Source organism: Alligator mississippiensis, chromosome 4 (genome assembly GCF_030867095.1).
Source record: "Alligator mississippiensis isolate rAllMis1 chromosome 4, rAllMis1, whole genome shotgun sequence".
Lineage (NCBI taxonomy): Eukaryota > Metazoa > Chordata > Crocodylia > Alligatoridae > Alligator > Alligator mississippiensis.
Window position 1 is genome coordinate 196,941,432 of NC_081827.1, and position 21,194 is coordinate 196,962,625.

Genomic DNA, 21,194 nt, shown 5'->3' on the forward strand with positions numbered 1-21,194 from the left:
CTAGTTAGTGTAGTTGTATTGGCGCTTCGACTACATCTACTGTGTGGTCCTGAAAAAATAAATATATTTTTATCCATTTAACTGACATCCATTGGCATCTTTCTGAATTCAAGAAAATCTCCTGAAGTCAACTCTCCTACTTGTGGCATGGCAACAAAAAAAGAAAGAGATACAGCATGTTTCATTTGTCATCCACAGCTGAATAATAATACTTCCCTTTCATATGGCATTTTTCACCCAAAGATTTTAAAGCACTTTACAAAAGAGGGTAAGTATTGTTATGCCTATCCTGAAAAGGTGAAATGATTTGCTCAGGGTCACACAGTACTTCAGTGGCAGACAGAATATGTGTCTCCTGAGTCCCAGTATAATGCCCTATTCACTGTACCAGGTTCTGGTTTCAACTTGCAAACTCTTCCAGACAGCAGTCCCACACAGGCCACAGTAGGACTGAAATGTGGTTACCTCACGTTATTTCTGGTTTTGAAATTAAATGCAGCATCTCAAAGAATGAAAGGGCATTCTCCTAAAGTTCCATTAAACAGCTAGACTGTATTTTTAGCTTACATTTTCAGAGCAGACAGCCTGGGACACAGAGCCCAGATCCTGCACGCCTTGCAGATTTCCCTGGAACTGGAAAGACTGCATATTCTGAAATGGGCCCACAGAAGAATGCCTTGGGCCAGGGGCAGAAGTTACACATAAACCGCTTGCAGTGATTAGGAACTGATTTAAATCCGTGACAGAACAGAAGTTCAGTGCACACTACTTTCAAAATGGCTGAAACTGATTTAAAATAAACCTGGATGGATGTAGTATCAGTCTTAACTGATTTAGGTCAAACCAGTGTGTGGAAGTTCTGTCCCAGATCTTGAAGTCGCACACCCATTGTATAATGGAGAGACTGTGCAAATAGGGTTGGGTTTTTTTCAGAAATTTCCTTCCATTTAACTTTTTCGTATCGGTTTCATCCATGAGGTGATTTGGCTACCCCAACATATATTCAAACATCTTTGTTTGCACTGGGTGCCATAAAAGAGATTCTTCTAGCTCTATGACCAAAATTCTTATATCAAAGAATATAGCAACACTTTCCTTTTAACTAAGTGGCACTAAAGCACTTTCAAAGAAGGCAACCACTTCAAGGATCTACATGGCAATCAGTCTTGTGCAAATATATATAGCTAGGAACCTTTTCCTTGCGTATATGCTGCAAGTTGGTATGAAAAACTGTGAATATTTGCATGGTTCATATTATTCAGTTGGTAACAAAATGGAATCAGAGAACAGTATGAACAGTCTGAGGCACAACAATAAAAGGTCCATGAACGACAGCCTCAAATGTTTACAGAAGGAGAGTGTCAGCAGTGCTTTGGTTAAATGGAGGTTGCAGTAACATGAAAGATACACAAAGCATGGCAAAACAGGATTTTTTATTATTTCTTTTATTCTTTGTACTTTAATAAACTTCACAAACTAGATACCTGTAAATTCTTGAATTTAGGATGTGCATATAATTGAACTTAGCCTTCCTACCAAATCAGCATGCTTCAAAACATATTGTTTTCTTTGTAGTTTTGAGTGGTATCTATATGTACTCCATATATCCAATTTAGCGCCAGCTGCCTTATACAACTTTGTCAGTTCATTTTAAATTGGAACCGTATTTTTTTTTAAAGAAAATAAGACATTTATTTTGTCCTTAAGGTGTTATTACACAATCCAATATACCGTTGAGGGCACCAGAGACATATGCAGGCTAGATGAAGGTCATATTATAATTGCTACTTTGAATTGTAAGAGGCAAAGGTGAAGATTTAATGTAAGGGGTTTTATGGTTTCCTTGTTGAAAACTTAATAAAGAAATTTACAAAAAATTAAATGATAATTAGGGATCAAATTATAGGGTCTTGCCTGATAGATTAGACATCAGCCCTATTCACAACTGCCCAATCTGATACAAATGTTAAAATGTAGGACTAGATCCTCATTGACTATTAAACAGCATAGTCCTATTAATGGAGCTAATCCATGCCTCTAATTTAATTCCTCATTTGAGTAAAGAGATATATGATCAGAACCAGGCCACAAAGTAGTGTCTAAATAAGCTATGGAAGGCAGCCATCATAAATGCTGTTTTAAAAATCAGGACATTTTCTTTAATGTTGCAAGTCACTTCTTGCTATTAAAAAGCCAAAGCATGGCAGCTGTACAATTATTACTCCAGCTCCTGGCTCTGTACTATAGCTACGCTTCTCTGTTATGTTGCTTTTGGTATGCAAGGCAGGACAGCAATAAATATATTCACTACTTTACTGCATTTTAGCTTGACATATGTCCAGTAAACAGCATTTTGGTCTATCGCAGTCAAAAAAAAAATCACCTGATTATTCAATGCTTCTTTCTATTACGATGCTTTGGGGTCCTTCAAATCATTTTCATTATGCACTACATAATAATAAAAATCTCTATGCAGTGCCCTGATAATTCCTTGCATGGTCTGTGTGATTTCTAATTGTTTGAATAACAGTGTGCTATTGAAATGCCACGCAGAGACGTAGCTGCACCCTTAGGGAATCAGGCTTTTTTCTCCTTTTACTGTTAGTGAAGATAAACATTTGAACAGTGGAAATAGGTAAAACACCATGGGAAGCCACTGCAAAAATCAGATGCACTAAACTGCTTAGTGCAGAAACAGGGCTGGAAGGGACAAAAAAGAAAAAAAAATAAATACAAATTTTAAAAAGCATTTGAAATGGGCCATTTTTTGTTTCTACTTCTGATCTTAAAGAAGAGGAGAAGCTCTGAAGGTCTGGAAACAAATATCAAATGATATTTTTGTGTTAGCATCATAAAATATGCATTGTTTATTGGTCTGCAGTGCAGCTAATCTTTTTCATAAACCTGTAAAATAAAATAAAGTTTGTTTCTTTGGATATGCAGCATCTATATTTTTTAATCTTTTAATGACACAGCTAAAAAGAATATAGTTGGGTTTCAATCTGTGTCTATGGATAGGCAAATTGTGGAGTATTGCTCATAAAAATGTTAACAAATAATGAAATGTAAACTGACTATTACTGTTTAGTGGCTGAAGTTAAGTTTGTGCATTAAGCTTTGGGGTTTGCTGATTGCATTCCTTACTCTGCAGTAGCTCACTGCATGAGCAGCGTAATGGGCAAGTCATTGAGGGGCTGTCTACATTGCTTCCTTGCCAAGTCCAGGAACGGCACCATGAACCACTCTTCATGCATGCATCCAATCCCAGATATGAGACAAGATAGCCACTGCAGAGCTGTGCTGAGTTGCATACCAAGAGACGGTCTTAAGTTATCTTTCTCAGGGTTATTTTAAAGCAGCTATTGAGCCTAATGTCCAGGATTTGGCATGCTCAGAGCAAAAGCAAATGGGTAAGATGTGCTTCTCAGACATGCTCTCTGGCTTTGGCACAGAGGCAGTGGAGACATGCCCAAAAGGTCTGCATCAACTTCCATTGTGCCTCTGCTCCAAATGTTACTTCTCTGTAAAATGGATAGTGTGGTAATAGTAGCAGTAGTAAATTCTGAATGTCTTAACATTAGAACAAGCTTGCAAGCTGGGATCGTGAGAGTGCAAGTAGTTGTTGTTGACTGAGACTGTTTAGCTAAGTAACAAATAAAGCAAACAAAGTTGCTTGGGTAGACTGTACATCATGGGCAGGCAAACTATGGCCCATAGGCCAGATTCAGCCTGCCAGGCCATTCTATCTGGCCTGTGGGGCACCTACAAAGTTTAGAAAATTAATATTTATCTGCTCCAGGCTCCAAAGATGACAGGAGACAGGGGCAGTAGGACCCAGGGGAAGCCATCAGGAGAAAGGCCAGCCCGACCCCAGCCCCAACCCCCTCCCACCTGGCTGCTCCAGCACCACGTGGCCCTGGGCTGCATCACTGAACCAGAAGCAGGGGCACACCAGTACCCTGGGGCCAGGTGTGTGTGTGTTTGTGTGCACGCATGCAGTGAGGGAGAGAGAGAGAGCAATGAAGCAAGCACACAGTGTCTGTATGTGTGTAGTGAAGCAAGCACAGTATGTGTTCATAAGGTGAGTCCCACAAGCACCCCACACCATGTACATACACCTACACCCCCCCTCACACTGCCATACAGGCAGACCCATAAACCCACACCCCCTCACACAGCCCCCCACAAACTCCACGCACACCCCACATACGCACACACACACCCACATGCTCCCTTACACCATACCCACCCCCACAAACCCCCCCACATATCCACATACCCACAGCCCCCTACAAACCTATACCCACCCCCATGCCCCCCACAGTTTACAAGAGTAAGACTTCATTTTAAGCTACTGTGCAATCAGCTCTATGTACACTACACAAACACATGTAAATCTGGACAAAAAGATTTTTTGAAATCAAATGAATGAGTGTTGTAGATGTTTGATTTTTAGAATATAATTTGGTAATTTTCTGGTTCTGAGATGGCGAAACCCCTTGCTGAAAGGAGTACTTCCAGGGACAAGGGGAGGGACTTCGGGTGGCAAAAGTCAGGGTTAGGGGACAGAAATTCCAGTCCTAAGATGGCAACCAGGGGTGGGACACCTGTCAAGAAGCGGGGCTACCCATGCAGCCCTCAACAGCTTGCCAAAACTCGGTAAGCGGCCCTCCGCCCAAAATAATTGCTCACCCCTGCTGTACATGGACATTCTGTTAAGTCCTTTTTTCATGGCTCATCAGAGTACTTACATCATACACATACATGACTGATTGGGTCACAACTGACTGGCTGGGAAGGTTTAGTCAGGGATGATCCACAAAACAAATGTGGCGCTCATGATTCTGTTTACCACACTGCATATTTGAAATCCCAGTATCTAAAAACCTCCAGCAGAAAAAAGCCGGGTGGTGCACATGGCTGCAGCATGAGCCACCCAAAACTGGAGCCTGGCTGACCAGAGCCACGCACCAGCTGCCAATCAGGCTCTGCACACCCAGATCACCACTGCTGCTGCCCCAGGAAGCTGCCAAAACTCCAGGTAAGACTCCTGGGGCCAGCTCAGGTGTTGGTCCCAGCCTCCCCTGCCCCACCGGGGCAAATTGTTGTGCTCCAGAGCATGCGTGCAGGGGTGTGCCTGGGAACAACTAGCAGCAACACAAATATGTGCTGGCGTTAGTTGTCCCCAGGGAAAAGTACATTCTCCCTTGTGGGGACATGCCCATGAAGTCACTTCGAGCCCTACTTACCTATGATCCTATGACAGTTTTATAATTACTTTTTCATGCATGAGGAAGACCTGGGGCACATGTTGTTTGTGCATGTCAAGAGCTAAAAGTATGATGCTGAGATGCACTTGATCAACTGGGGAGATCTTCCAAGGAAATAGAGAGATCCTACTGTGGTTCTGCCTGGTAGACACAATCCATTGAGCCAGATACTGCTGTGCTCAAGCAGGAATTATTTTATATTGACAAATAGCAGCTCATAAAGTTGAATGTGGGCTTTGGATTAGATACAAGTGCCAGGATACATGGCCAATGAAGAAGTTTGGTCAGACATGCTAATGTGAAACTTGTAATTGAAACAAAAATTAAAGGATCCTGGCAGGCGGTACACTTAAGACGCAATTAACCTGTTATTAGCACCCTAAACAGTAAATCAGCTACAAATTCAAGCAACTAATGGTGCTACAAAATGCAAAATCCACCACAAAAATGTTCCACAAAATATGTGTGATCATTTTATGGCTGGTTCCTTTGTGCCTTAAATTGAAAGTGTGGCAGGGATCCCCATCACACAGCCTGATACCTGTTGCATGACAGGGGTTGATTGATGGCTCCCAGAGTCCAGACCAGCTCTGATGCCATCCTGGGGCTGGGACCTACAATCAGCTGATTGTCTGTCTCAGTGCCAAGACCTCATTGGAGTCTCAAACTGGATCCAATGCAGCCTGGAGGCTAAGACTGACAATCAGCTAATTGTGGATTCCAGCCCTGGGACCACACCAGATTAATGGGCATCCAGCTTTCAACTTGCCAGTACTGGATGATCCTTGGCTTACTAGCAAGTAGTAATGGCATGATTAGGATCTAACCACCAGTCCCAAAAATTGTGTCCTGCCATGAATGTTTGGCATGGCTGGAGGCATGATTTTTGGCATCAGGGAATAGATCCCATTGTCCCATGAAATGACCATACGCTAGAGGCCAATATATAAAGTGTCTTCTAAAAATCAAATGTACCATGATGGAGGTTTGCTGTTTTATCAGGTTGCAATTAGGGTGGTCAGGCCCCTAGCACTGAGAAGAGAAGTACCAGAAGTGAAACAGAAGAAGTCAGCTTAGAAACAAATGGAGAAATGTAAGCAGAATGCATAGCAGTTTCACTTCTGTGCTCCTCATGCACCAAGACACTTATCAGCACTTAGCTGCATGGTTGAGAGAAAGAGTGCTGAGGTGAAATGGAGACCTCTCTCTGCCCTATCCAGGCCTACGTTATTGCAACAAACAATTGAAAGACACTTATCCTGGAAAAAAGCACAGACTACACATGTTGGCTATGTGACCTCATCAGTTAAAGAATGAAGCATATTGTGACAAGTACCAAAAAACACAATGCCATAGCAAAAGTAACACATCCACATTCGATCGATAACAAAAAAGCTGACCAATACCACCACTCCTTGGTATAAACGGAGGCTTCAACTAGTTCCAGCAGAGGACTTACTGGTATGCAGTACCCATCACAAATTGCACCTTGCCATGGATTTGACCAAACATTGTAGCTGTAGATAAGAAATCAAGACAGCACTACTCATAAGTGTTGCTCTCCTATTAGATGGCCATGTGCAGTACACGTACACCATTAGAAAAAAAAGATAAAATCATACCATAGCTTAGTCATGGAAATTAAGGTGATTTGGAACCTCAAGAAGGTGAACCTAGTCCTGGTGGTGCTGTGCATGAATGGACTTATATTGTAATGGGCCATAATGGGGAAATGGAGCAAACCATTTTATTCACTCTAAAAACTGCACTTCTATGAATGGTAAGGTTTACCCAAAATATACTCTCTCGCTCTGAGCAAGCAGGCCCAGCTGCCTGACTTGCCAGTTTAAGGCCTGTCTCCTATTTTGTGCACACTGACATATGCCATGAGCAAAATAAAAATGACCTTGAAAAGCTATTGTAAGGTGTGGGTAATTAAACACTTGGAATATGCTTTCAGATCCTTAGAAGAAAGCCACTATATAATTGTTGTTCTTGGAAGATAACTCTGATGTTAGAGCATATGCAAGCCATAATAAATGACAAAAATCAGTCCCAGGAGAGAATATTATGTCATACAAGTTGGTAGAGAGTAGTACGTGCACCTGTTCTGTAGTAAAGAGATACAGAGCTGCCTGTGTACATGAAGATTTCTCTCTGTATGTTGACACAGATATGTACCTCTATAAAATAAATGTTTGATAGTTGAGACATATAATATTGTCTGGCTGCATTTTAACTCTTGAGCTAATAAAATCAGTAAAGATGTCTCATGACCAAAAAGAAAAGCCTTGCAGGAATCAGAATGCAATAGAAAGCATTTTGCATTAATCACCAGTCTCTTTATGCCAGAATATCTGCCAGTTTAGTTTCAGATGCATTTTAAATGCCACACTCAGAGAGGTGCTTTTGTGTGGAAAGGCCAGCATTCAAATAAAAAACTAGGTCTCCGGCCAATATGTTCCAGTTAAAGAAGTGTAAAATAACTTTTGCCCCACTAGTGGAAAAACTCTGGTTTTGCTGGTTTTATAAAATGCAAAACAAGGTGTGATTATATTTTTACATGGTTTTCTGGAAAGTAGGAAGCAATTTTTCACAAGCAAAACACTGTTTTTCAAATAAATGTAGTAAAAAGATCTACATGAAGAGCTCTTTTTGCCTAGAGAAAATATATTGAAATTTTTAGATTAATTCTAGGGTGGATCATCATTTTCACTGTAAAATACTGTGCTTGCTGATAGATGTGAGATTTCACACTTGACCAAATTAGCTTATGCACTCAGATAACATAGCTGTTACTGGCATAAATTTAAAAAAAACAGTCCTAATTCCTGACCCTGGCCTGTTTGATTTTATGTTTTGACTGACAATTTCTCTTTTTGGCAAAGCTATTACAGCCATGGAGTTTAGATTGTATAAGCAACTAGACACTTGGCTAAGGGCATTAATCATTTCATTAAGTACCTTTTACAGATATCTGAAACAGAATTCTCACTTGCTTTAGTTCCAAAAGCTAATGATCCAAGACCAAAATCTTCTAAATATGAATCTTTAATAAACAGAGGGCACACCAACAATGCTCTCAGACTTCAGAGCTATAGAAGGGCTTATTAAAGTATGGTGAATAGTGAAGAGTTGTCATTAAAGTCCACTCCAGCACATAATCTAGTATAACTATTATTTTAACAGTGCTCTCCTACTTGTCCTGCCTCCTCCCCATCAAACTTGAATAGAGAGCCTTCCTACACAGAGAAATTATCCAGGCTTTTTTTATTATTCCTCAATACTATTTTGCTGAAAGCAAAGAACATCGATTTGTCTAGGCCAAGGTGTAAAGCAGAGTTCTCTTTTGTCATGTGTATCTCATTCTGATGATTATACTGTACTCAATGGAGCAAAATGAGAAATACAAGTAGGGCACTCTCCTACTCCTTATGGATAAATAGTCAGGCTCCCTTTTATTATTAACTCTCCTTAAAACACTTCTGCCACAATGCCTTGGTAGCCCCTGATCTATTTTTCTGTGGATTTCCTCTTTGCAGTTTACACAGCCAAGGATACCTGTGGTGCCCAGTAAATATCACTGTAATAATGGAGAGATGTATTTATATAAGATTAAAATGAGACATTAGGAGCCATTGTACTTGTCAAATGAACTAACTTTGCATGTCTTTCCAGGGTGGTATATTTTACAGGTAAAATGAGTCTGGCAGTCATCTCCCGAATTTATCCACATCCAATATGACTCATTATGCAATTTGGTGCATTTTTTAGAGAAGCTCAGAAGTGGAGTTGCAGAGACTTGCAGTCCAGAAACAAGCTGTGTAAATAAAGCTGCATAGGGAAGCCTATATTGTGTCTGCCAACATCCTACCTGCCTAAGGCTAATACTAGTAGTTGTGATCTGCCAAGTCTCCTACATGCAATCCAGTGGGCTTCTCCACTATGTTAGCTAATATTCTCTGAATCCACAGACTTCCTCCAGCTTTGGGCTCACTTTATGGCATCATGACATGGTGATACAGCATCAAGATGTTGTACTGTTGTCTGTGATTAACGGGTTTAGTCTCAAATGTCCCTGATTGTATTCCAAAGCTAGCCAGAAATTGCTTGTTTGAAAGCCCTCTTAGGGTTTTTTGTTTGTTTGATTGGGGGGGGTTGTTTTGTTTTTGCAGGGTGAGGGGAAGGGGGGGGAGAGGTTGCTTGCATGATCACCAAATTAAACCCTAAAAACCAAAATAACTAAATAAAATGTTGGATATCCAGGTTCAGCAAGATTTAAGTCATAAGAAATTAAATGAAATGAGCATATAACAAACATTGAATTCATTAGAAAATTTGGCATGGACCAAAAAGGTTAAGCAGGGGAAAAGTAAGACTCATTTAATAATAGTTTCCTAGTAAGCTGTATTTTAATAATCTGAAACATGAAATCATTCCTTGAAAGTTGTGGTGGATCCTCTGAGACTGAGTTCAAGACTTCTTACTCTCTCTCATAGGAGCCACTTCTTGGAAGCACTTCTTTTTCACTGGTGCCTTTAGAACTGCTGTTCTTACATAAAAATACATATTCAACCATTACACATGTATTTTGTATATGCTTTTGGGTAGAGCTTCTTCCTGTGAGCCCTAGGAGACTTCATTGACCTTCTCATGGCTTCCTGAGCCTGAGGAATGCACAGTCAGCCTTTATAGTACCAAGCCTTCTTCAACGTCATACTTACTAATACAGAAATGAAACAGATTTATTGATATAGCTATAATTGGAAGTCATAGCAGTGATGATAAAATGGTCAAATGATCAAATTACTTAAAATTAGAGACATTTTGAAGTGCCTTGGGGCCTTGGAAACTGCTGTGCTGGCATGGTCTGCAATCGCACACAGCCATTCAGTCACTTCCTCATACAACAGTAAGCATACTTCTCAGCTTCAAAGAGGTAAGAAAAGTCTTGTGAATCCCAATAAAAGGTCTTGAGATGCCACCACCAAAATTTATTGGATAAGTTTTGATTTTTATTTATGAGAGAAACAAAATTGGCCCATTTGGAACTAAGAAATCTCAAGTATTAACAGAGCAGGTGTGAGAGAGAGAAAGCATTTGGATAGGATGCAAACTATAGACACAGCAGGTTTAACAAGCATTAAAATGTGTCCAGGCCCTCTTATATGTATATGGCCTTTGTCTCTAGCAGTAGGTAAAGGCCTGAGTTCTTTCTTAGACCTTTCTCAGATAAAATTGATATTGACTTCATTGGGAGGTTCATCAAAGCAAGGACTTCAGAAATTGCCCAATATTGTCTAACAGAGTAAGGTCTTATGTTAGCTTTGTATGGTGGATCACAAAGCTTCATCTATGATGACAAGACACCTCCATTGTTCGTTTCATTTTATAAAACTGCCACTGATTTTTGTTTTTAATTTTACTGGGACAAAACAGGCTATATTTGGACATAATAAGCTCTTGGGTGGAGAGGAAGGCGAGTATTTTTCTGTTTTAGAATAAATATTTCTTTTATATTTCAGACACTCTTGAAGTGTTCCTAATGTTTTGTTCTGGGTGCTAATGAAGTAATGGGGTGTCCTTTTGTTTATGATTGAAAAGGGGAGGTTAAATACATTATTACTTTAAATTCCTAATAAATTTATTATTTCCTTCAGCTTCAGCTTGAATTGGGAAAGCGTAGAGTTTGAATTCTTTCACACTGAGGAGGATCTAAAACCCACATATTCCATGTCCTGGAGTAGCTGTGACTGCAGTGCTTTGTGTTAAATTTAATGCTGTCCATGCATAGATTCATAGATTGTTAGGGGCTGGAAGGGACCTCGCAAGATCATCAGGTCCAGCCCCCCTGCACTAGGCAGGAAAGACAACTGGGGGTCAGGTGACCCCAGAGAGGTGACTGTCCAGTCTCCTCTTGAAGATTTCCAGGGTAGGTAATTGCACCACCTCTGGAGGGAGTTTGTTCCACAATCTAGACACCCGGGCTGTGAAGGAGTTTTTCCTAGAATTGAGCCTGAAGTAGTCTTCCAGGAGTTTGTATCCATTACTCCTGGTCTTCCCCAAGGGTGCCCTGGTGAATAGTTGTTCGTCGAGCCCTTGATGTATTGCCCTGATATAGCTAGGGGTCCTGCGATGACCTCAGCCAGCTCCCTCAGCACTCTTGGGGGAAGTTCATCCGGTCCTGCTGATTTATAAATCTAGCTTTTCTAGTTGGTTACGCACCAGCTCAGTGTCACAAGTGTCATTCCCACCATGCCCCATGTGATCCTTATCTCACATGTTTTTCCCCTTGGTCCAGTGAAAAACAAGCAAAGTGAGCATTCAGGAGTTCAGTTTTCTCCTTGGTGTTGGTTACCAGCTCTCCTGAAGTGTTCATCAGGGGCCCCATGCTTCTATTTGTTTTCCTTTTGCTCCCTACATACCTAAAGAAGGACTTATTATTGTCTTTGACTCCATTGCTAACTAGAATTCAGTTGCTGCCTTAACTTTCCTAATCTTCTCCCTCCATGTGTGGACCACTGTCGTATAGTCCTCCTTAAGGACTATCCCTAGCTTCCATTGTGTATATGCTTCTTTCTTCTTTTTCAAGAGGACCGTGATATCCCTATTGAGCCAAGAGGACTTGCAAGCCCTTCTGCTATCTTTCCTCTGCATGGGAACGGTTTTCTTTTGTGCTTTGAGGATCATGTCCTTAAGGAACGACCACTCTTCATGTACTCCATTCACCTTCAGTCCCTGGTCCCACATCGTCTCCCTTACTATTGCTCTGAGCCTGTTGAAATTAGCCTTTTTGAAGTCCAGGACTTCAATCCTGCTAGTTTGTTTGTGTACCTTGTGGCAGCCAGTGAACACGATGGTCTCATGGTCGCTATCATCCAGGCTACCCTCAATGTTCAAGTTGGTCACCAAATTGTTTCCTTTGGCCAAGACCAAGTCTAGGGGAGCATTTCCTCTGGTTGGCCCTTGCACTTCCTGGGTCAGAACAAGCTCTTCGATACAGGTTATGAAGCTACGTGACCTATCTGACCTAGCCAAGTGTTCCTCCCAATCTATGTCGGGGTAATTGAAGTTGCCCATGATGGCCATGTCCCTTGCATGTGTGGCCTCTGCCAGTTCTCAAGAGAACTCCAAATTGAGCTCCTCCCCCTGGTTCGGTGGCCTATAGTAAGCACTACATTTTGGTCACTCTCACCACCATGGGTGTCTGGTGCCTCTTGAGTTGGGGGCGGGGGGGCAAGTGCCTCTTGAGTCAGGGGTGGAAGCCGATCCTGCTGACTTCGGGGGGGCATTCCCTCAGCAGCCAATTTTTTATGTGTGGGAACGTAAAAGGGGGGGACCATGGGGGGACCCACCCCCAATTTTGCTGGTGGCTCCACTCCCCAGCCGGTGCTTGCAGGGGGGGCACAGGTGCTCCTGCCTTCCCCCCCTGCCTGTGCCTGGCCTCCGTGCATCCCCTATGCATCATCCCTGCTCACCACACACCTCCACCCCCTCAAAGTTTGACCCAGAGGGTTTCAATCTGCTAATCTTTGGAGCCAATGTCAGCCTCCAGAGAGGTGTACTGCTCCCTCACATACAAAGCTGCACCTCCACTTTTTTCCCTACTCAGTCCCTTCTGTGCAGGGTTTTGCCCTCTATGGCTATGTTCCAGACATGTGAGAAGTCCCACCAAGTCCCCATGATCCCTACATGGTCATATTGCCTACTAGAGAGTAGGAGGTCTAGCTCCTCCTGATTGTTCCCCATGCTTCTGCCATTAGTGTATAGGCACCCGAGTCCTGCTTCAAAGCATGCCTTCAGTATTAGGGTCTCAAGGGGACTAAGGTGCAGGGACACCTAGTCTGTGAATCCCAAATGGGCTAATCCAGGAGAGAAGAGCTGAGGTACTCAGTTTAGTCAAGAGTATGCACCTGTGGACATGCAGAGTAGAAGAGCTTTGAATATGTAAATAATTTCATTGGCAAAAATGAGGTGCCTACATAGGCACCTACACTGTTAGGCAGGATTGTTTTGGATTGCTGTTTGGTACTTAGGCATCTACATTCCACCTAAATTGCACTTAAGGAACTTAAGAAGTGGTTTTTGGATCCCCCTGTTTGTATCAAAATGTTTTTTTCAAGGGACCTTGAAATCATTAGGAATGAAACACCTAGACAATTTTCCAAATCACTAGGCATTTACTTGCATCTTTCAATACCTAAATAACTTCAAAAGTTTGTCCTTAAGGCTAGGGACAGACATTCAGAAATCCTGAGCCTGAATTGATTCAGTCTTTGCAGGTTAGTTTAACCTGCCTAGGTTGAACCAGATTGCAACCACATACACATTCCCTCTGGACTGAAGAAATGCAGACACATGCCTGCAGTGGCTCAGGCTAAAAGCTAGGGAGGTGCTAAAGCAGCCCTCCCTTTCTACAGTGCTGAGTTGAGGGGTGTGTGGCCAGGCCCTGGCAGGACACTCTGATTAGGAAGGGGTGTAAAGCCCACCCTGGCCATACCATCTCAGGCTTTTCCCCAGTCACTGCTCAAGGGGCAGGAGTGTTGCTACACCCCAGCCCTTGGCTAGCACTCTAAGGCAGAGGTGTGGAGTACATGCATCTGTTGATACTGAGCTTTTCAATCTCCCTGTCTCTGCTTCTTCATATTGTCTGCAAACCTGACAGGGCTGCAAACCAGCAGGAGGCTGATAAAACCACAGGGTTTATCAGCCCATCAACAAAACAAAAGCCTCTCTCATTAGTTCAAGCTCTTCTTAAACAGCTTTCTCCAAGGAAGGAATGGAGGGACATTACCAGCTGACCTGTTGATTAGCTCCAAAAAGCCCTAAGCAGACACTGGCTGCCTGTTCCAGTGAAATTAGAGACACACACACACATATACACACATGCCTAGGGTCCATGGGGCTGGGGTTCATGCTGTGGGAGATGGGAGTGGGGAATCCCTGCTTGAGCAGTGAGCAGCAAAGGCGGGAGGGCAGGGGGAAGCAAGGCATACCGTGCTGTGCCTGCAGTCTCCCTTGGAGCTCTGGATAGGGAGCAGAGGTGCAGGGCAAATCCTGTTCTGCGGAGCAGAGAGCCCAGCCCAGGGTTGCAAAGCATCTGGAATGCAGGGGGAGTCAGGTTTAACTAGGAAGGGGTCTGGGATAGACATTGCATAAAGCAGTTTGACTGAAATCAGTTAAGTCTGATACTGTATTCAGACAGGTTTATCTAAAACTATTTTCAGCTATTTTTAAACTTGCTTATGTGCATTGAATTTATGTTCTGTTAAAGTTTTAAATCAGTTTCTGATCACTTAAACCAGTTTATGTGTAATTTCTGTACCTGGCCAGTGGCTAAAGCGAATCTACACTTCCTTCCTGACGAGCCCAGGTCCATAATTGAAAAGTGTGCTCCGCCCCTTGGCTCCCACTCTGCCTGTGAGTGTGGTGAGCTTACAACAGCTATTAGTGCATGCCAAGAAGTATGTCCAAGACAGAGAGCCTTAGAGCAGTGCTAGGGTACAGTCTGATCTGGGTTTTGGTAGACACTGGCTGCATCTATACGAGACGCTGACTGACCAGGCATTACTGCACAGTCATTTAGTACTTGTATAAACAAGTATTAAATGACTGCTCAGTAACCGGCATTACCTCGCAGTAGCACCAATGAGTGGCTTTTTTGTGATGCTGACTGCATGGTAGCATTGCATCATAGTTTCTGCCATGCAATGCTACTGCATAGTCTCAAGCTACTGTGTAGTCAGCATCTCATGTAGACACGGCCAATGAATGGGAGCAAGCGGGCTGTGTTTCTTGAGGGCAGTCCCAGGTTAAACATGGCAGTTGTATGGACAAGCCCTAAGTCATTTCTAAAAAGGGAAAATACACCTTGTGACAAGGGGCAACTCGCAGGCCCAGTCTTTGTACCAGCCTGCCCACCTGTCTATGGACAAACCCCCTGTCTTGCTCACCTGCCATGCTTTGTTGTTAGATAAGTAAAAAGATGGTATTAGGCAGGAGGCTGCCCTTCAAACCCCCTGATGACAAAAGGTTCTTTCACAGCTCTGACCTTCCCTTATCATGTCCCATGCCTTGAAGATGACATTCAGATCATTACAGTTCTGGCTTGAGCCAGGCCAAACTCAGTGCATAGTTAGGCCTCTTGCACACTGCCCTAGGCATGCCTGGCCTCAACTCTACCCTCTCACTAGGGCCTGGGGTCTTACACTCCTTTGGGCTGAGATGCTTCCCTATAAGTGTGCTTGGCCCCAACTCCTGGGTCTTACACCCCTGTGGGTTCAGGTGCCTCTCAGCAGGTGTGCCTGGCACCCCTGCTCTCACAATAACCCACTGGATGGTGGGGGCTGGGGTTAATGTCCCCCTACCCCCCTTTCACCGGAGAGGTAACTGGCCTGGTATTTCTTGGGGACTCCCTTGCCACAAGGAGGCCCACCAGGCCACCCTACACCAGCAGGGTGCATTTTCCAGTCATACCCAGGACCAGGAGTCTCCTGCCATCCCCATAGCTCCTGCTCTTACCTCCAAGATGTTCCAGGAGTAGTAACTCAGCCGGGTGATGTTACTCCCTCGGCAGCCGGCAGCAAACTGCTGCCTCAGCCCTGAGAGATGGACTCTAAAATGTCCACCCTCTTCAAACACCTGCCGGCTGCCTACCTCCAACACCTGAAGTGGCAGGCACCCAAAAGGTGCTTTGTCGCATACCTCTAGATAGATGTTTCAAAAATGTTATATCTTGATGTATAAACTTTCCCTAAAGAGTATCCCTTGTTCATTTTCTCTTAACATGATTTTCTCGTGCCATAAGGTGTAATAGATATTGACCAAGTATAGATATACTTGTTTTTATGGTAACATTTTGAAAATGTAGTGTGTACCCTCTGAAATGCAAATAGTAGAGCTCCACAAAAAAAATCACAAAACTAGAGAAGCAAATATTTTCTTGCGTGAGTTAGAATTTACTAAAATGACCAAAACCTTCTTAGGAACATTTTTTCTGGGAGTAGAAATATCTTGGTTAAGTAGAAAGTTCCTACTATACTGATAGAAAAGTTCTTATCGAACTGACTGATCTAAGTTTTGGGGTTTGGGTGGGGGGTGATTCATTTCATATCTTTAAAAATGCTGGTGGAATTCTTTGCTAAATAACTGAGAATCTCTACTTAGGTTGGTTTCACTCCTGATTTACACTGAAGTGAGAGACAACCCATGCTCTGTTTGTATGTGTGCATGTGTGTATCATGGTGAAATATAATATATAAAATAGAATATATTAAGAAAAGGATTGTGGACAAGCATTAAGAAATGTAAATAGTGATTTTTACATTAGCCATGTTGTTTGTCCAGTGGCAAATACTATAATTAGGTTTCCAAAATAATTTTATTTATAGCTTTCTGGTTTCACCCTTTGCCTTCTTTTAAGCTAAAGTTTTCTTCTATTTCTAAGCATTTCAAGAAAAATTTATCATTGCAGTGGTATTCCCTTCACTGGCCTTATTGCCCCAGGTCACAAATCAAGAGGAGTGCTGGGAGAACCTCAGCATCTGTTCTGTCACCTCACCTCCGATTTGTACAATAGATCACATGTTGTATATATTCTGGAAGCCAAATGTGCAGTGTAGCATCCTTTCAAATACTGTTGCACCAACCTATCAGATTCCCTTCTGTCTGAGCTTTCTCCACCAAAGCTGCCTCCCTGGGATTTCACATACACATTTCAGTTAATCAAGGATGTAGACAGAAGTTATATTCATTGTACGATCGGCCCCCTGGAAACACTCTACAGTTGTGCCATAACACACATGAATGTCTGCAGAGCACTTAAAAAGTGACCAATCGTGCAACAAATTAACCCTCATCTAATGAGGGTTCAGATGAAGGCGCTCCAAAATGGAGTGTCTTAGGGACCTTGTGTTCCCTAGGGTCAGTCCATCTGTGCTATTGATCAGTCCAGCCCCTCCCCCATTGCTATCTACAAGAAGGGAAGAGGGAGGGAGGAAGAGGAGGGGGCACTGTGGGCTGGGGTTTGCCCAACCTGAACTGGGGAGTGACAGGGGGACAGGGGCAGGTGGATTGAAGCCCCCCATCTTGAAGTTCAGGCTGGGTGAACCCCAGTCCATAGCTCCCACTCCCCCTCCTTACTTCCCCCTTCCTGCAGACAGCACCAGAGCTGGGAGCAGCGGCAGGGCGTAATCAGCCCAGCCTCGATCACAAGATAGGCAGGCAGGCTTGCTGCCCCCTTGAGATGAATGTCTGTTGGAATGGGAGGTGCCATGCAAAGTGCCATGAGTTAGAGCAGGGACCTGAACATCTGTCAGCACCCCCAGTGGAACACATCTCTGGTTTGAGCGTGGGGTAGACTGACTTTTTAACACATTCAAAGAATGAGAGGGCCTCTAAATTAAATGTCAGCATTTTGATCACCTGAACTTACAAAAAAGAGGGCTGCAACTTAGGCACAGCATTAATGGTAAGCTAGAGATAGTGAATCAGTAGCTTCACTCTACATCAAATGTCAGACATGGCAGGATCAAGAGTGGGAAGGCTTTGGATGGCAGCATGTGCATGACTATATACTCAGAAGAACTGCAGCAGCTGCAAGGTTAGACCTCTGGCATAGTCCCCAGATAGAATCCCAACTTGTTAACAGAAGCACCACTGAAACTGATCTGTACATTAACCAAAAACTGTCCAAGGCCTGAAGATGTGCATGCCTGTTCTCGGCTGCTTCTGGTGGCTGTCACAGCATCATTGATGATCACAGGATAGAAGAAAACAAAAGAAACAAGCAGCAATCTTGCATAGGCGATGCTGATATTCTGTCTTCTGAGCAATGGAGACAGTTACCCCAACACAAAATATTGGAGTGAAGTGGGCCGCCTCCTGGCTGCTGTGGCTGAGTTCAGACTGCCTCAACTTCCTCCATATTCAGATGATTCAATGTTCTTGTCTGGGTCCAATATAAACACATTAGATGAATCGTTCCTTTCTAATTCAGCTTTCTGTGGACATGTTACTCCCTTGTCTTTGCTACCTACAACAGCATCCCTGATTGTTGCTGCTTCCTGCTAGGTCTGGGTAATTAAACCTGTTTTGAGGACAGCATGTCTCTAAGCTCTGCAGGCAGACTTGCCTAGGTTGGAAACTGACCAGTGCTGAGGAAAACTGGCTGCAGCTCAGAGCTGGCCCTTGATGTGTCTGGCTACAGACCCTTGATTTAAGTACCTCTTTTGGAGAGATGCTCAGTTTATTTTTTAATATGCAGCCACTTCTGTTACTAATGTGCCTGAGTCTGATCCTGCAAATCTGCAATACACGAAAATCCCTTTAAAATCAGGAGGAGGTCCTGATCTGTCTTGAGGGGCTGTGTCCTTTTAGGATGATTGTCTAATGATAAACACGAAGCTGATTAGAATCTTGCATACTGGAAAAGGAAGCCAAATACAAGAGTGTATAAATAAAAAGATTAAAGAAGGCAGCAACCAAGCAGATTGGACCTTGATAAACAGGCAATGGGTATGTCTACACTGAAGTCAGAGCAATGACCAGTGTAAAGAACAGATACCAAAGTTAGCTTTTAAACTAGGTAGCTCGAGTGCCAGTAATGGTCTATAGCAGTCTAGCCATAGCAGTATGGAGCTCAATGAAGATTACCTTGTCCTGTTTCTCAGTAAGAGCCAATGACATTTAAGTACCTTTGAAAATTGTATCCTCTTACAACAAATTTCTGTGACATCTGAATAATTAAAACAGCATCACAATTTCCCTGGATATTCTAAACCAGACCTGCCTTGTCAACATACAGTATTCAGATGCTGGAGGAACTAGTCTTATGCTTTTTATGCAGACAGATTTCACTTCTTGTTGGTAATTTTATGGCATTAGTATGAGGGAAAGCTGCAGCATTATCTTCTATGCTTCTGTAATTTTAATTATGTCAAAGGTGCCTACAGTCCAGGATAAATGTCATAATAATTATATCATAAATTGATATAAATATATGTATATGCAGTGTTCTACATGAAGGGAATATCTCTAGTGAATGCAGATTGTCATTGTTCTCTGGATTTCAGTGTAGCCATATAACTTGGATCAGATGCAGATCTACCCAAGTGTTACAGATTTTAGGGAAACTGCAGTAACAGATACTTTTAATTTGGTATTAAATTATTCTCCTTTTCCTTCCTTTCTTCTCTTTCCTTTTTTCCTGGCATTTTACTCAAGTACAAAAATGCAAATGGCCCTTTGCCAGAATTTCTAGTTTCATTCTGTCAATTTGTATAGTGCCTTTTTATTTTTGAGCTTTATTTGTGATGTCATGAGAAAGCTTTCTTATATTAGACATATTTTGTCTTTGCAGGTGTGTGTGCAACATTGACTGTTCTCAAACCAACTTCAATCCTCTTTGTGCTTCCGATGGGAAATCTTATGATAATGCATGTCAAATCAAAGAAGCGTCATGCCAGAAACAGGAGAAAATTGAAGTCATGTCTTTGGGTCGATGTCAAGGTAATGCTCATAGCAAAATTCATTTCAAAGAATGTTTTCAGTTTTTGTGCAGAAATAAAAATTGGGGCTGGCTTTTTATTAGGCATTCATGCCATTCCAATAGACTCTTCTAATTTACACTACAGAATGAGGCTGATAGACTGGGATTTCAAGGTAATTACAGGTTTTAAAATACTGGGCCAGATCTTGAGTTGTAAGTTCTCTTGAGTGTAGCTATCAAAGGAAGAGTATGAGAATCGTTTCAGGCAACCTCTGCAATCCCCTCCCTATCCCCATACACACATCCAAGAATGCAGGCACACACATGCATCCTACTGTCATACCCATAAGATCACTAGTTGTAATCTTGAAAAAAGAATCTACTGTGGAGCAGCAGAAAGTAGCCTTACTAGTCTGCCCCAACCCCTACATTAGTACTTGCATGAACATATTATTTCTTGTATAATTCGCAGTGGTTTTTCATAATGCCAAAGCTTGTTCTTCTTAATATGGAAATCATGGAATCAAAGCACATTTACTTTCAGGAAAGACTTCACTGAGTTTCAGCTTGAATTTCTGATTCACCTGGCTGCATTCAGATTTGGATGGACAAGGCATTATATCATGTGTGTGGCAGTGTAACCCTGGAGTTGATTTTTAAAAAATCTATTTTATACTGAACATAAAAATGGGGAAAATTTGGTTTTAAATAGTTTCTGTAAATAAAATGTCCATTGAGGCTCAGATCTTAATAGCTTTTTTCCCTGTGCTTCTGACCTATAAATCCTAAGCACATCTACTTACGGAAACCTACTATACCTGCATATTAAACACATTCTACTTATGTTCCAATATTTCTGTTTCTTTCAGGTCAACCACCCTTCCTGTTACCCTTTTTTAGATCAGATTATTAAAATGTCTTGCTTATTTAAAACAATGGAAAAATCCCTATTCATTATGTTGTATGTAACTATATTTTTAACTGTAACTATTTTAACTATGTTTAGCTGTATTTTTTGCTACATTGATAGAAAAACTCCTTTAATGGAAGATTTTATTTTTATTTCACTGTGCTGTCAATCACTCCAAAGGCCCCAATCCTGCAATTTTCATTTTTCAGCCAGATCTCAGCACCCACATGAAGCCTTTTTGAAGTCACTAAATGTCTGCATGAGTGTAGAGCTGTACTTGCCTGTGCAGTATGACTTGCAGAATTGGGGTCTGTTTTACAAATTAACAAAAATACCAAAGAAGCACTATGTATTTCTTTTAACACAGATAACACAACAGCAACTACAAAATCTGAAGATGGGCATTATGCAAGAACAGATTATGCAGGTAAGATTCCTATTATCTAAGAATCACTGTTGGCCAAATCTGTGAAAAATCATTGTTCTCCTCTGTTTCCAAACAACATAAGCAGTCCTGTGCTCATCT

The 21,194-nt window shown here is 42.2% G+C and overlaps 1 protein-coding gene across 1 annotated transcript in view; it reads left to right on the forward strand.

The window, feature by feature from the left end:
• TMEFF2 (transmembrane protein with EGF like and two follistatin like domains 2) overlaps positions 1-21,194 on the forward strand; it is a 228,098-nt gene that overhangs the window by 139,496 nt on the left and 67,408 nt on the right. Inside the window, exons 6-7 of the mRNA XM_019492342.2 lie at positions 19,630-19,778; positions 21,036-21,095. Of these exons, the coding sequence (XP_019347887.1) occupies positions 19,630-19,778; positions 21,036-21,095 (209 nt within the window). The remainder of the gene's footprint in view (positions 1-19,629; positions 19,779-21,035; positions 21,096-21,194) is intronic.